The sequence below is a fragment of the Mustelus asterias genome, chromosome 12, assembly GCF_964213995.1.
Source record: "Mustelus asterias chromosome 12, sMusAst1.hap1.1, whole genome shotgun sequence".
NCBI classification, from domain to species: Eukaryota; Metazoa; Chordata; class Chondrichthyes; order Carcharhiniformes; family Triakidae; genus Mustelus; species Mustelus asterias.
The window spans coordinates 80,016,621-80,034,021 of NC_135812.1; the positions used below are offsets into that span (position 1 = coordinate 80,016,621).

General features: G+C 42.2%; 1 protein-coding gene across 9 annotated transcripts in view; it reads left to right on the forward strand.

Annotated features, from left to right (window-relative positions):
- The window catches only part of LOC144501616 (neuronal-specific septin-3-like), a 305,860-nt gene that overhangs the window by 260,471 nt on the left and 27,988 nt on the right, over positions 1–17,401 (forward strand). For all 9 annotated transcript variants that reach the window (XM_078225492.1, XM_078225497.1, XM_078225498.1 and 6 more), the window contains 2 exons: positions 8,510–8,627; positions 16,409–16,504. In XM_078225492.1, the coding sequence (XP_078081618.1) occupies positions 8,510–8,627; positions 16,409–16,504 (214 nt within the window). The remainder of the gene's footprint in view (positions 1–8,509; positions 8,628–16,408; positions 16,505–17,401) is intronic.

The window sequence follows — 17,401 nt, forward strand, 5'->3', positions numbered from 1 at the left end:
TGCTGAGTCCACACAGACAGTGACCCAAGCCGGGAATCGAACCCGGGTCCCTGGCGCTGTGAGGCAGCAGTGCTGACCACTGTGCCACCCTATTTTAATCAGCTTTCAGCTAAATTTGACAATCAAAAATCATCACCATGCATTGATGTGGGTGTTCTCAAGCAAAATGCACCAAGAGATTACAGTGGATGAGTGGACCAGATGGACTGGTGATCACCTACTGCCTGAAACAGTTGCTGAGTTACTACTGAGTGTGTGTTGCTCCATTGAGCTTTTCCATGTGAATAGTAATTTATAGTTTAAACTCAACTTGGAGCAGACAGTCTAAATATATAATTTAAGAATGGAATAGGTGCGTAAAAATCTAGGCTGACATTTCAGTACTATGGGAATACTGCACTTTTGGAGGCTCTGCCCTTTTGATGAGATGTTAAACCAAGGCCATATCCACCCTAGAAGGCGGATGTAAAAGATCCTATGGGACTATTTTATTTAAAAAGCAGGAGTTCTGTCCTGGTGTCCTGGACAATATTTACTCTTCAGTTAACATCACAAAAACAGAATTTCTGTGCCAGAATTCTGCAGCTGTTCATGTTGGCGGGATTTTCTGGTTCCACTGGCAACAAACCCTCCTCCTGTGGATTTTCCAGCGGTATGGGGTGACATCAGTGGGAAATGCCACTGACAGCAGGGGGACAAGAGAATCCCACCACCAGTGATGGGCGCGCCGCCTCCCGCCATTGAGAAATACACAGCTGGGAAGCCAGAGAATCCTGCTCATAACCTTTATCACATTGCTATTGTGGGAGCTTGCTGTGCACAAATTTGCTGTCACATTTCCTACATTACAACAATGACTACATTTTAAAATGATTTCATTGGCTGTAGAGCTTGTTGATGTGAAGTTATGGGAGGCTCTATAAAAATGAACTATTTTCGCAGGCATGAAATGTGGGCCGGTGATTTTGCATGGAGCTTGACCAGATTGACAAAAATGAAAGCAAATGTTATTGTTACTCCTGTCTCTAATTTATCAGACCTCATATCCAACATGCAATGCTTGATGAGCAGAAATTTCCTCCAATTTGTTCGACATTGCATCATACACAATTGCTATAAAATGGAAGTTTCATCATTTTTAATTCCTAACAATGTGTTCATTTCAAACTACACTTCTGGCATTTCTTTCCCTACTTATGGGAAGAAAGACTATCTTTAGTGACACTGACACGTTTCAATGCAGTTAACAGATTAATTCATACCTAACAAAGTTCTGTACTCATTTGTTTTTCTCTGGAGTACAGACTAAAGTTAATTACACAATTTATTTCCTGCATGTTTGTTGGTCGTTTGCTGTGAGCCCATGTCGAAACATCATGGGCTGTGTACGTGCTGGCCAAGGCAAGATTCCACACCACCAGAACAGAGTCATAAATGACTTCTGGGTTAGAAATTTAGAAAATGTTTGGCTGGCTGCACAGTAGGAACAAAATTTCCCTGATGTTTTGGGTGTCGTGTATGGTGGCACAGTGGTTAGCAGTGCTGCCCCTCAGCGCCAGGGACCCGGGTTCGATTCCCGGCTTGGGTCACTGTCTGTGTGGAGTTTGCACATTCTCCTCGTGTCTGCGTGGGTTTCCTCCGGATGCTCCAGTTTCCTCTCAGTCTGAAAGCTGTGCTGGTTAGGTGCATTGACCCAAACAGGCACCGGAATGTGACGACTAAGGGGAATTTCAGAGTAACTTCACAGCAGTGTTAATGTAGGCCTTACTTGTGACTAATAAATAAAGTTTAACTTTAAAGGGGGAATAGAACATCAAACATGCATTTGAGAGTAATAGCAGTTGCTCATGTCCATGTCGACCACATCTGAGGGGATCTATCAATTAGATGTTGATAACCGGCTGTGAACCCTTAAGTCTACTATACAGTCTGGACATTCAATTTAAATATTGTGCACTTCCACCAGCATTTCTTGCCTCAGAAAAGAATAGAATCCCTACAGTGCAGAAGGAGGCCATTTGGCCCATCGAGTCTGCACCGACCACAATCCCACCCAAGCCCTATTCCTGTTACCCCAACCATTTACCCTGCTAATCCCCCTGACACTAGGGTCAATTTAGCATGGCCAATCATTTGGACTGTGGGAGGAAACCAGAGCACCCGAAGGAAACCCACGCAGACACGAGGAGAATATGCAAACTCCACACAGTCACCCAACCCGGGTCCCTGGCACTGTGAGGCAGCAGTGCTAACCACTGTGCCACTGCTGCCCAATTTGCCTTGCCCTGAAAAGTAAATGGAGATGGATTATGTCAGCACAGGCTGGTTTTGGACTTTTCCTCCAAGATGATGCTGATAAAAGAAAATCTCATCAACTGGTTGGATATGTAACAACAAGGGAGGATGAAATGAGGCTAAGGCACAAGTTTATGTCTGTGGTAGAGGGTTATATTACCATTCGGAGACAGGAAGTGGGGACCTGGATATTTTAGGTTGTCCAGTCTGAGCAAAGGCTCATGTGGGTTAAAACAAGAATATGAACCTGAACGTGTAGAAAAACCACATAGTAAGGCTTCAGTTTAAACAAAACCACTGACGTAAATGCAGATTTTTATTTAAAGATGAATACCTTGCCATGAAAGAATGAAGGTAGTAAGGAGCTATCACCAATGAATGTATCTCTGGGATTACAATTTCTCTTTCACATTCACATAAATATTATATGGCATCTATAAAAAGATGGCTATTTGTAACCCTGGTCATATTGCCCCCTAATTCTTCAATTCCATTATTATTGTTCCAAACTGTGGTGGACAGCCTCTGTGTTGTTATTTGTAGGTTTTTGAGTCTTCTCCACTGAACCTTGATACTAACCAGATTGTGCCACCAGTCAACATGTCGTTGTTTGAAGTATTCTTTTAACAAATGCATCAAGAACCCGCACTGAGCAATATCTCTCCCTTCGTTCCTTGTCCACCCACCATTTTCTGCCTGCTCACTTCAATGGAGGGAATACCATTGGGGAGCAAGTAGACAGGTCTCACTGCCCCAGTAAAAGGAGTTACTGTCAATGCACAGGAGATCAACCCACATCCGAAAAAGAAAAACAGGTCAATGATTCATGAGGGATCATATTTCCAAACTGGGTTGTATTTCAGATTCCAGCATCTGTGATTTTTTTAAAAAACTGTGATTTAATACTATGTTTTAATATTTGGTGATGTCATCTTAACTTGGTCACAGTGTTGTTGTTTGAGGGCCCTGATGCATTCCTCAAGCGTTAGAGACAGCGTATCAAGCAGACTAATATAGAGGAGGTTCCTGGTAATGTTTTATGTACCTTCGATACTTTATTGCACCTCGTCTCTGATCTGCGAGCCAAACGTTCCAATAAATCACATCACAAAATTGCTTATCTGCAACTTTATATATTCACAATAAATTTTAACTTTGTAATGATTGTAGAATGGGGTTTAGTGGATTGAGCCAGATGGCTTTTTGAACATTTTGATTTCACATCTATCAAATGGTTACTTTGGGTAGGATGTTGTGGAGATGAAAACCTTCTCTAATTGAGAAAATGTTTGTGGTATTATCATGAGAGACGCAATAAAATGCAAACATGTAAATCCATCGCTGACCAAAGGCCAGCAGGGGAGGTTATCGTGAGAAAAGATGTGGAGGACCTTTTGGAGCTGGTTTTAGTCAGTTGGAAATGTATGAAATTATTACAATTAATGAAAATGTTTAGTTTCATCAATTTAACAAACAGAAATCATTTATTTTCTTCTCCCAGAATGGAATAATCTGTACTTGCTGATCTTGAGATGTGTGTCAAAAACAGAAAATGCTGGAAAATCTCAGCAGGTCTGACAGCACCTGTGGAGAGAGAATAGAGCCAACGTTCCGAGTCCGGATGACCCTTCGTCAGAACGATGAAGGGCCATCCAAATGCGAAACGTTGCCTCTATTCTCTCTCCACAGACCTGCTGAGATTTTCCAACATTTTCTGTTTTTGTTTCAGATTCCAGCATCTGCAGTATTTAGCTTTTGTATTGGGGCATGCATCATTTTATTAAACCATTTTATTATGTCTTTCACCAGATTTATATTTTTAATGTTTTCTTTATGCAGTTCAACATTCAGTTAGCTTTGTTGAGTGTGACCCATGTTAGGGAATGCTGAATGTTCAGTCCTGAACTGCTCAGTCTGTTTCGACTATGACTATTTCAGTATACCTTCCTGGAGTAAGTTGTTGTACACTAACTTTGCATGGAATTTAACATCGTGCAATGCCGTGTTGAAATTAAATGACAAGGAAAGTCAGGAGGTGTGTGGGCATACATGTGGAACATTATCAAGTTCAGGCTCTTTCATAAAGAGGAAAATCTCCAAGATCTATTTTTGATCCCGAGGATTATCTACTTGCAAAGGGAGCTTCAAAATCAGATTAAGCATTGCAATTGAGTCCAGTCAGAGATGTGATCAAAAGTGCTACATGTGTGAAGAAAACGGCCTTGTGCACAAAAAGTAATTGTTTTTAATGAACTTGGTTTGTTTTTGACTGGGAGTCAAAGCTGGACAGCTGTCTATTGACCCTTGTTCAACTCAAAAGGATGCATAAGGGTAGGAAAGCCAAGGGAGTAAGACTTCCATCAGAATATGATTCATTAAGTCAGCTTGTCAAGTCCCTGAGGGTAGTGTAGTATTTAAAATTCCATGTGTAGTCTGGATACAGTTTCTGGATTGTGTCATTCTGCTGCACACGGGGGTTAACACAAGGCAATTCACTTTTCCTCTTTAAGCTGGTTAGCTGTCCGCTTTGGTCCAACGGTCGGAAGTCCATTGTTTGAGTTGTTCAGTAACTCTTTCCCTTTTGAGTTGTACTTATTACGTACAGGAAATTCAGAGGCAGTGGGCTGGACGGTAACTACTATCCTGAGATTTCTTTGGGTGAGGGGGAAGAGAAGGAAAGAGTTACATACGGTGACAGAGCACTGCCAGGACTACTGTTCTTTAAAAACAAATCCTGCAATATCAAGATAATTAATCTTAACATGTGTACTGCCATTGGCTGACTACCGCATGCCATTACGATTGCAATATTTTAATACTTTTCTCGATTTTGTTTTGACTTTTAATTCCTTGCTCTTTTCCCTTCAAACAGATTGAAGTGATTAATTTTTTTTCCTACATTTGTTGGGAGAATGGGGAGTGTTTATTCAGTATTGCCCCATCCCACACCCTAAAGAGAGGAATTTCCCAGATTTTTTTTCCCCATATTGGCCCTGGGGTTTTCACTCTGGGTTTTCGCCTCTCCCTGGAGATCACATGGTCTGGAATGGGGGGGTGGGGGTGAGTTAATAGGTTGTGATGAACAAAGCATCGTAGCTGTGAGGGACAGCTCGGTGGATAGGATATTGGTATGTAGATAGGCTGGAAAATTGGGCGGGGATCCTGGATTCAGGATTCAATCCTGGACCGGGGAGCGGCGCGGGCTTGGAGGGCCGAAGGGCCTGTTCCTGTGCTGTATTGTTCTTTGTTCTTTGTACTGCTCCTCTTCAAAAAAGCCTTAAAAATAAATTTGTTTTAACATGTTTCCTACCTTGGAATTAATTGTGTTTCTAATCAAAGGCAGTCGCACAGATATTTGCTTCATTAAATTTTCAGGCAAAGTTGATCTGACTGGTGATGTATTCCCCAGGCCTGTATTTGGTTAAGTCAATGTACAACAGGTAGAATCCATTGCAGCGATAGTTTTGCACCTGGATTGCGATCAGTATATTTAAGCTGTTGCCTTTCAACATGTGACAGTCATGTAACATGTCTGATCTGGTATTATTCTCGTATACTTGCAGTATCTGCTCAAGTGGTCCTCGAGTTTCTTGACAAACCTCACCTAAGCATTAAGTCAGAAAGTCATATAGACTGATATTGTCCATAGTAAACTTGTGCACACACTGGCAAAAATGTGTTGCAGAGGACACAGTGGTTAGCGCTGCCTCCTCGCGCTACCAGGGTCCAGGGTTCAATTCCGGCCTTGGGTGATTGTCTGTATGGAGTTTGCTCATTCTCCGTGTCCGTGTAGGTTTCCTCCGGGTGCTCTGGTTTATTCCCACAGTCCAAATATGTTCAGGTTAGGTGGATTAGCCATGGCAGATGCGTGGGGTTGTGGAGATAGGATAGGAGGGCGGGTGGTGGGTGCGCCTGGATAAATTGGTGCAGATTTGATGGGCCGAATGGTGTCCTTCTGCACTCTAGGGATTCTATGAAACACGACTACCCATTCTGCATGGTAATAGATGGTTTTCAAGGCTGATCAACACATTTTGCAAGTTAAAACCACAGTATGGTGGATCTTCACACTGGGATCTGAGCAAAATGGGAATATCTTGGCCATGGGCACTTCCATTTTTCACCCACCCCAATTATTAGAAGAAAACACCCATCTTGCCCTCAAGAATAGAAGTAGCCATGTGCTTCTTTCACTCTTTGGAAGGGACGTGCTACCTTCATCAACTTTCAGTAAGATTTACGCACACAACGCCTCTTTTATTTAAATGGATGTGCTGGAAACCATCTGTGTCAATTTGCTGTACTGAAATCCTCACTCATTGCTGCAACTTTGAGGGATTTGCTTTCGTCAATCTCCAGGGCGTTTGTCTCACCAGGATCAGGCTCTGTTGTTGATCTGTGCACCATGGAAACCAGCCATTACAGCTGTTAATTTCAGATTCAAAGTCCCTTCCTTTAATTGCATGACCATTGGAGCTAAATTATTTGGGCAACAAATTTAAGCCACTTTCTAATGGACGTGCAAAATATCCAAATGAAAACTGGCTGCTGTATCGTTTTGGCAATTAAGAGCAAGAGGATTTGACTCATTAAATCATAGAATCTCTACAGTGCAGAAGGAGGCCATTCCGTCCATCGCGTCTACACCGACAACAATTCCATGTAGGCCCTATCCCCGTGGCCCCATCTAGTTACCCCACTAATCCCTCTAACCAACGCATCCCGGGACACTAAGGGGCAATTTAGCATGGCTAATGCACCTAATCTGCACATCTTTGGACTGTGGGAGGAAACAGGAGCACCCGGAGGAAACCCATGCAGACACGGGGAGAGTGTGCAAACTCCACACAGACAATAACCCGAGGCCGGAATTGAACCCGGGTCCCTGGAGCTGTGTGCCACTGTGCCACCCATATGTCTGCATTTCATCATTTTTCTTGGCTTCTTTCTGGTTAACCCAAGTTTGCAGTAACAAAGAGATGAGAGGTGGCATTTCTAGTAATACAGCAGCCTTTATCGATGAGTTCGCCAGTGGTAAAGGAAATGTAGTTTCCCAGCTGGCATTTGTTCTCTTTTTAAAAGATTCCGCTGTTATTATGGTACGGTGTGTCTGTTAAGTCATTTGGACACAAACAATCACGGTCATTGAAACTTTCAAGTATCTGTCTAAATGAACAAGAACTGCACGTTTCAAGTTGTCTTTCTTCTTGTAATATAAGACCATAAGACACAGGAGCAGAATTAGGCCATTCGGCCCACCAAGTCTGCTCCACCTTTCAATCATGGCTGATCTTTTTCTCATCCCCATTCTCCTGCTTTTCCCCGTAACCCCTGATCCCCTTATTAATCAAGAACCTATCTATCTCTGTCTTAAAGACACTCAATGACCTGGCCTCCGCAACCTTCTGCGGCAAAGAGTTCCACAGATTCACCACCCTCTAGCTAAAGAAATTCCTTCTCATCTCTGTTTTAAAGGCTTGTCCCTTTAGCCTGAGGTTGTGCCCTCTGGTTCTAGTTTTTCCTACTAGTGGAAGCATCACGCCCACTCTATCCAGGCCTCACAGTATCCTGTAAGTTTCAATAAGATCCCCCCTCATCAAAATGAGAATTTTCTCGCTTGTTCCTTCATGGGGTCTTATTCCTATTTGATTTGATTAATTATTGTCGCATGTATTAGTATACAGTGAAAAGTATTGTTTCTTGCACACTATTACAGATAAAGCATACCATTCATAGAGAAGGAAAGGAGAGAGTGCAGAATGTAGTGTTACAGTCATAGCTAGAGTATAGAGAAAGATCAACTAAACTCCGAGTACAGACCTCAACCATTCGTCATACGTTTAATATGTTTTGTTAAAAATAAATCATCTCCCATCCAAGGTTTTTATGAAAGATGGTTTGACCCGATAGTAGGCGATTGGCACTCATCAGGTACTGGAGTTACCTTTGGCGAGGAACTCTGCATTCTAAAGATGCACGGCTAATACTTTATATCCCACAAATCTCTCATTTCCAAAGTTGGGAGGAGCTCCCATAATTGAAGTTCTAAGTGAAAACTTGGAACTTGAACTGAAGAAGTATAGTGAGAAAATAGAAAATGAGCACATTAGTCATTGACAAAATATAAGGCGCTTTGCTTGGCTGTTGAACGCTGTTCGAAAATGCGTGTGTTCCAAGCTTTATTAATGCACCTTCTTTTCCCTCCACCCCACAGACTTCGACCTTTAGATATAGAATTTATGAGACGCCTGAGCAAAGTGGTAAACATTGTTCCCGTCATTGCCAAAGCGGACACGCTAACACTGGAAGAGAGGGACCTCTTTAAAGAAAAGGTAAGTACCGTCATGTTGAACCCATTTCATTGCCGTGCATTTGGCATTCTGCCATTTTCATTTTCTTCCCATTTCCTGCCGAGTTGATATCGGTCGCCTGAAGGAAGAGTGTTAAAAACCAAACAATCCGCTTTGTTGTTTTTGGAATCGTGTCCATAGGCAGGGAGATTAAATGGAATCTTGGGACTTCTTTTGGCAGCCGCAGAACTGTTATTTTGAGTGGCCTCAGCCATGTCCAGCTGGAGAGTACAAGCTGTGCTTACACACTGACACTTGTGAACCTGAATGGAGAAAATGAGCCGTGTTTAACCAGGTGGAACACGTTACGTACAGTCATGTTTGCCTTTCTATACTGCACTCCAAATCAGAATGATTTTTCCTTTTGGTTTGAACTCTGCGGTAGACTCTGAAGTTATTCAAAATGAGAATTTTCTCGCTCGTTCCTTCATGGGGTCTTATTCCTATTTGATTTGATTAATTATTAGTATACAGTGAAAAGTATTGTTTCTTGCACACTATTACAGACAAAGCATACCATTCATAGAGAAGGAAAGGAGAGAGTGCAGAATGTAGTGTTACAGTCATAGCTGGGGTGTAGAGAAAGATCAACTTAATGCGAGGTAGGTCCAAAAGTCTGATGGCAGCAGGGGAGAAGCTGTTCTTGAGTCGGTTGGTACGTGACCTCAGACTTTTGTACCTTTTTCCCGACGGAAGAGAGTATATCCGGGGTGCGTGGAGTCCTTGTTGACAAGCATCACTGGAAAGGCCAACATTTATTACCCCTTCCTAAAATTGCCTTGGGAAAGGTGGTGGTGGGCTGTCATCTTGGAACAGCTATAGTCCATGTGATGCAGGTACTCCCTCAGGACTGTTACAGAGGGAGTTCCAGGATTTTGACCCAGTGACGATGAAGGAGCGGTGATATATTTCCAAGTCAGGATGGTGTGTGATTTGGAGGGGAATTTGCAGGTGGTGGTGTTCCGATGCCTCTGTTACTCTTGTTCATCTGGATCGTAGAGGTCACAGGCTTTGGACAATGCTGTGAAGAAATCTTAGTGAGTTACTGCATTATATCTTGTGTGTTTTTTTAGTTTATTTATTAGTGTCACAAGTAGGCTTACACTAACACTACAATGAAGTTACTGTGAAAATCTCCTCGCCACCACACTCCGGCGCCTCTGTGGGTACACTGAGGGAGAATTTAGCATGGACAATGCACCTAATCTGCAGGTCTTTCGGAGACCCGGAGGAAACCCATGCAGACATGAGGAGAAGGTGCAGACTCCGCACAGACAGTGACCCAAGCCAAGAATTGAACCTGGGTCCCTGGCACTATGAGGCAGCAGTGCTAACCACTGTGTCGCTGTGTTGACACAGTGGTGGAAGAATTGAATGTTGAAGGTGCTGGATGGGGTGTCAATCAAATGGCGCTCTTGCTCTCGCTCCCCCCCTCCCCCTTTACGATGTTCTCATAAACCCATCTTGTTCCGGGGATGGCAGGAGTGTCCCGTGAAGAGAGATTGGGCAAATTGGACCTGCATTGTCTAGAGTTTCGAAGAATGAGAGGTGATCTCATTGAAACTTGCTAAAAACTGAAAGGGTAAACAGGGTAGATGCAGGTAAGACGTTTCCTCTGGTTTAGTAGTTTAGAAACAGGGGACACAATTTCGAGGAAGCCACTTGGGATTGAGATGGGAAGAAATCATCATACTCAGGGGGTTGTAAATCTTTACAAAACTCGACCCAGAAGACTGTGGAAGTTCAGTCATTGAGTATATTTAAAGCAGAAATTGGTCGGTTTTGAAATGCAAATGATGTAAAGGGATATGAGGAAAGTGTGGGGAAAAGGCTTGAAGTGGATGATCAGCCATGATCATATTGAATGGTGAAGCAGGCTCAATGGGCCCTTGCTGCATGGTTAACTGAAATGACTGAGAATTTACAAGTATGAACTATCCGAAGTTAGGACAGAGATATTAGATTGGGCCATAAGTTGAATTATCCGAAGTTAGGACAGAAGCCTGGTGGATCAGAGTTTTTGAGGAAACATCTACAGGAGGATCCAAAGTACTTTGATTCAGGAGATTACAATGTGGCTTCCCTTTTCGCCCAATCTAATATCTTTTTATGTGGTTCAATGTAATTTTTTTTTCATAATCGCCCCTTGAAAGTGTCGTGAGACATTTCGGAAAAGAACGATCATTTTTGTTTGTAATGCCCAGCTGCAGCATAAAATGTGAGTCAGAACTAGATTCTGCAGATCCAATACTGAGTAAGCTTAAAATGAACCCGAAGATGATTGGTACGTTTGGTTTTCGAAGGTTAGAAGTAGCCAGAGTTGGTAGAGCTACCGCTGTCTCAACATTGCTCCGATTTTCATTACCATTTGATAATTGTTTCAGTTTTTAGTTAGCTCTGACATTTTATTTTGCTGTTGAACTAAGCTGCGAAGCCATGTGTTACCCTGAAAGAAACCGGAGTTGGGAAATATGAGCCATGTTTTATGCATCCCCAGAGACAGTTGCAGAAACAGATGGCATCAATTGCTGACATATAATCAATAACTATACTCTGTAAGCAGTTTAGAAACCAAAATGAACTGTTTTTATTGTAACCCCACTTTTTCTTACATTTCCAATAAGCCATAAATCCTATGTACAATAATAAACTGGAGTGCAGTTGTTCACAGGAGCCTGTAGTCCTGATCCAGCCTGAGTGTGGGTTATCCAGCTCACAAAGCCTTGGTTCCCTTGCTGCACGGTTAACTGAAATGTTTGAGAATTTTACAAGTATATTCTTTCTTTAAAGAAAACAGTAAGTGGGTAAGAAGAGGTGACATGGATCCTATTGGTGACGAAGAGGATTATAAATGCTTAGGGATGGAGGGCAAGACTAGAAAATGGGTTAACATTTTGAGTCCTAATGGCACGGTGGCACAGTAGGGCGCCATGGTGGCGCAGTGGCTAGCACTGCTGCCTCACAGCGCCAGGGACCTGGGTTCAATTCCCGGCTTGGGTCACTGTCTGTGTGGAGTCTGCACGTTCTCCCCGTGTCTGCGTGGGTTTCCTCCGGGTGCTCCGGTTTCCTCCCACTGTCTGAAAGACGTGCTGGTGAGGTGCATTGGCCATGCTAAATTCTCCCTCATTGTACCCTAACAGGCATCAGAGTGTGGCAACTAGGGGATTTTCACAGTAACTTCATTGCAGTGTCAATGTACTTGTGATACTAATAAACTTTAAAAATCTATATGACTCTTCCACAGTACTATGGAAGAATCATATTAGACTCAAAACATTAACTCTGTTTCCACAGATGCTGTCAGACCTGTTGGGCAGAATTGTCTGGTCTCGCTTGTCCCGAAACCGTAAAATCCTGCCCAAGGTCAACGGACCTTTCCATGGTCTGTCCCTGGCCTGCTCCAATTCCCGTGACAGGTGGGTCAGTAAAATTCTGGCCATTGAGTTTATCCAGCATTTTCTGCTTTTATTTCAGATTTTGCTTTCACTGAAGTATGAGTGCTTTGGATTGGTGTTTACTAAGGAAGAGAAAGCTGATGAAATATCAGTACAAGTGGAGGTGATAGAGGCAGTAGATGGGGTGAAAATTGAGAGGCTTGGAGATGCTGGAAAGGCTGGCTGTGCTTGGAGTGGATAAGTAGCCTGGGTTTGGATGGCTTGCATCTGAGGTTGCTAAAGGAAATGGGCTGGAGGTAGAGGAAGGGCTTGCCACGATCTTTGAATCATTGCTAGATAAAAGGGAGGTGGCAAATATGACTTACTTATTCCAGAAAGGGTTTAAGGACAGCCCTGCCATGGTTCTGTTAGTTTAACAACATTGTTTCTGAATCCTTACCCACCAATAATTGAGAAAAATCAACAGGCACTTGGAATGATTTGTTTTAGTTCAGGCGAGTGGATTTCCAAAAGCTAGATTGTGTTTGACTGATGTAATTGTGTTTTCTGATTAAGTAACAGAAGTTTCATAGAATTATAGAATCCCTGCAGTGCAGAAGGAGGCCATTTGGCCCATCGAGTCTGCGCCGACCACAATCCCACCCAGGCCCTATTCCCATAACCCCACATATTTTACCCTGCTAATCCACCTGACTAGGGTCAATTTAGCATGGCCAATCAACCTAACCCACACATCTTTGGTGAGGGGAATGCAGTAGATGTTGTCCATATGGATTTTAAGGAAGTATTTGATAAGATACTACGTAAAAGACTGATTAACAAAATAGAAGCTTGTGAAATATGAGGGTCAGCACCAGCTTGGATAAAAAAAATTGGTTTAGGGTTTGTGGCTATTTTACAGGCTGGAGGATGGCAGATAGCAATGAATATATATATTATATATATTACATTATATAGAATGACTTTGATATTGGAACACAGTAACATTTTTAAATTTGCCAGTGATTCCAAATTGGCGGACTGGTGAGCAGTTAGGGCGGCACGGTGGCACAGTGGTTAGTACTGTTGCTTCACAGCGCCAGGGACCTGGGTTCAATTCCAGCCTCGGTTGACTGTGTGTGTGGGGAGTTTGCACATTCTCCCCCTGTCTGCGTGGGTTTCCTCCGGGTTCTCCGGTTTCCTCCCACGCCCCAAAGATGTGCAGGTTACCCCTCAGGGTCAGGGTAAATGCGTGGGGTTATGGGGATTGGGCCTGAGTGGGATCGTTGTTGGTGCAGGCTCAGTGGTCTGAGTGGCCGCCTTCAGCACTGTAGGGATTCTATGATACAAATTCAACTGCAGCAAGACATAGATAAAAACAAAATACTGCGGATGCTGGAATCTGAAATAAAAACAGAAAATGCTGGAAAATCTCAGCAGGTCTGATAGCATCTGTGGAGAGAGAATAGAGCCAACGCTTCGACTCCGGGTGACCCTTTTCGGGGTCTCTCCTTTAATTTGGAGTGACTCTTTGTCTTGCGAAGTTTCACTTGCTTGTATTTTGGGACGAGGAGTGGCACTAGTTTATGACTTGAGAGAGTTCAAGAATGTGTGTATGCGTGTGCATGAGAGAGAGAACGTTCTGTTGTTTCTGGATTTTCTGAAGGTGTTTGGGGGTTGCATTAACTTGTTTATTTTGTTGCCGTGTGTGGTGATGAGTTCCTACTGGAAAAAGTGCTGCTGGCATGTGCTGACGCATCTTCATGTTACTTTAAGACTCGCTAATCACAGGACATTACCTCATACTTATTCAAGTGTTAGAATGAATTGAACTAAATGGTCTTGACTGTTCCACTGCCACCATTATAAAAATTAATTTTCATTTATTGTGCAACTTTTGGGGGGATGGAAGAATATTCTTCATTTTGCTTTGTCTACTCATTGTCAACTTATTACTTCATTCAAATGGAATGTGTCACCACTGTTTATTTCACCCTTTTTTATATCTGATTTCCTGTGGAGCATTCCTTTGGTATTATATCAATTGTATAATACTATGCAAAAGGCTTCTTATCCAACATTTGTTTGTGATGATTTCCCACAGCTCAGTGTTGAGTTATGGATAAAAAAATACAGCTTTCTCAAGGGGACCATTTTTTTTTACAGCCCAAGATCACTTTGCTTCATTGAAAGAGTGACATCTCTCCATCATCAACTTCCTATTTACAATTTTAAAACTATAGCTAAAAGCAAGCTTTAGTTTAGTGCTTTCTTGAAAGTTGCCATTTCCAACATGATTCCCAACATGGACAATTTGGTTGAATCAAAAACCCTTTGTTTTTCATATTGAAGTTTATTTATTTATTAGTCACAAGCAGGCTTACATTAACACTGCAATGAAGTTACTTTGAAAATCCTCTAGTTGCCACATTCTGGCGCCTCTTCGGGTACACTGAGGGAGAGTTTAGCATGGCCAATGCACGTAACCAGGACTGTGGGAGGAAACCGGAGGGCCCGGAGGAAACCTACACAGACACGGGAGAACGTGCAGACTCCGCACAGACAGTGACCCAAACTGGGGATCGAACCCGGATCCCTGGAGCTGTGAGACAGCAATGCTAGCCACTGTACTACCATGCCACAAAATATCACATTAACCATAGAGTATCTTGCACATTTGCAATTAATGAAAAATAACTGATGTGGCCATTTTCAGTTTTTGCACTTTTTGTCACATTAAGTATTAACCTCAGTATTGAGTTTTTTGATTGTGGTGTTTGTGTTTTACACGCATTCACAGGTCCCATGATCAGTATTTGAAAGTTTCATAAAGATTAAATGTTTGAGTGAACTGACTAAAAAAGACAATCAAATCGATCCTTTTAATTAAAGCATCAAAAAGTTCATATTTGAGCAAGGCATGACTTTGACAAACCTTTGACTTCAACAAAGCCAGTACCGCAATCTGTACGATACTAACTTTGTTCAAGCTTTAAAAAATCCCATTAGCGTGAATGTTGCTGTTTTGAATATCGCTAATTGTGAATCACTGGTGCTTGTACTTTAACCTGGTGTTGTGAGACTTCTTACTGCTTGTACTGAGAGCAGGACAGTAACTTACCAGTCTAATCTTGGGCAAATTCAGCTGCATGTTTACCGATTATTAAAGATGGACAAAGCTTTCAGATTTGAAGGGGGGTGGGGGGGGGGGGGGAAGATACCATCGTTATAATGCAACTAATGATAACATTGGAATCTGTTATAATGTAACCAATGGTAACATGCCATGAGAGTCAGCTGACCAGATGACCTGTTAGACAATGTAACCAATGGCATAATGATGTGGTGGTCAGCTGGCCCAGTATAAATAGAAAACAGGTGGGAATTGTGGGGAACTTGTGTGGCCTCAAGTGTTGGTGTAATGAAGTTTCTTTATTAAACCTTTTTCTTTGATTTACTTTGTGAGGTGAGTTCTTTTATTGCTTGCTACTGAAGTACCTTTATTGCCGAATGAACAACCATGTCACCGGAATGACTTGGTGAAAATGATGCAAAGAAAGACGTTTTAAATAATCTTTTCCTTGAGATGAAAATGGGTTGACAAGTTCCCCCTATGCATAGGTAATGCTGAATAATATGGCAAAGATTTGAAATCTATCTAGTTGATTCCTGGTGATGCCGTACTTAAGGCATCAAGAGTAAATGCTCTCTCCAGAGATTAGAAGGTGGGAGATAACTGGGCTGGAGAGCATAGTGGCAATTCAATTCCATTTGATAAACTTAGATTCTTTCTTCACTTTATATAATATTGATTTTTTTTATTTTTAAATATTATTCTCAGTAAACCTAGCACTACCCAGAGTAGTGACTTGGCATATCGGATTATCTGCCTATTGTTGAACCAATCTAATTTACATTCCATTGAAATCAATAGGATGTGAATTGGACAGGTTCCAGAAGTACCACATGCTGGGCAACTTGGTGGTGTGAAGCAGTGTGAATTGGAGGTTGCTGCATGTATCATCTATGGTGATGGGGCTCAGTTACAGCAAAAACAAGTTTAGAAAGGTATTTCCTGCATAGTGACATGGGGATATATCATAAAAAGATTGACATTGCTATGAAACAAATGACAAAGGGAAGTAAGGAAATGTACGCAGATGGAAAAGTAGAGGTGAATAGATCAACTTTAGAATGAATGTATCCACAGTTAACACAGCTAGAGTTATGACTAATACCTAAGTATTGGCGAGGACCATCAGTGTGGCGAGAATGAGGGAGGGGGCAAAATAACAAGGTACTTCCTGAAGTGTAAATGCAAGACACCAGGCTTTGTAATGAATCCGCACAGTGACTGGTTGAAGCATATCAATGGGTTATTTGTTTCAGATCAGGAATGACCTTCAGAAACATGACATCGACGTGTATCCTCAAAGAGAATTTGACGAAGATGCAGAGGATCGACTAATAAATGACAAAATTAGAGTAAGTAGAATTTGTTTTATGTTCAAATGCATTTAACCTGAAATTTCTTGGGGTATGCTTGGAGTCGGATGTTATCTCTTTAATATAATCCTTCATTATTCACCCTAAATGAACTTTTAGGATGCTTAAAAATTGATGACAAAAATCAATCATAGAGTCATAGCGGTTTGCAGCATGGAAACAGGCCCTTCGGCCCAACTTGTCCATGGCGTCCTTTTTTTTTTAACCACTAAGCTAGTCCCAATTGCCTGTGTTTGCCCATATCCTTCTATACCCATCTTAGCCATGTGACTGTCTAAATGCTTTTTAAAAGCCAAAATTGTACCCGCCTCTACTATTACATCTGGCAGCTTGTTCCAGACACTCACCCCACTCTGTGTGAAAAGAATTGCCCCTCCGGACCCTTTTGTATCTCTTCCCTCTCACCTTAAACCTATTCCCTCCAGTTTTAGACTCCGCTACCTTTGGGAAAAGATGTTGACTATCTAGATGATCTATGCCCGTAGATCGACTTCTTCCATGCCTTTAGCTGCCATCTGTTTGGGTGCCATTGGATGCTCAATTGTCTGATGGCAGCCATTTTGATATATCTTAATGCTGTGGCTGAGATACAGTTGGCTCAGCCTTTACACACTGTCTGGGATTCTTCGGGCCCCTCATGCTGGGACCCACCACAGGAACTTCGGTGGTCCGTTGATTTTCGGTACGACCAGAGGATCTCGTCAGTGGGCTGGGACAGAACATCCCACCCACTGTTTCTGATGAGTTGAAAATTTGTTCCAAAATACTGAAATTTGGTTTGCAAATGGAAAATGTAAACAGATTAGGCTCCATGCTTTTATATTTTAAGAGAAATTTGAACAAAGATCTTGTCTCTCTATAGTCACAACTGATAAT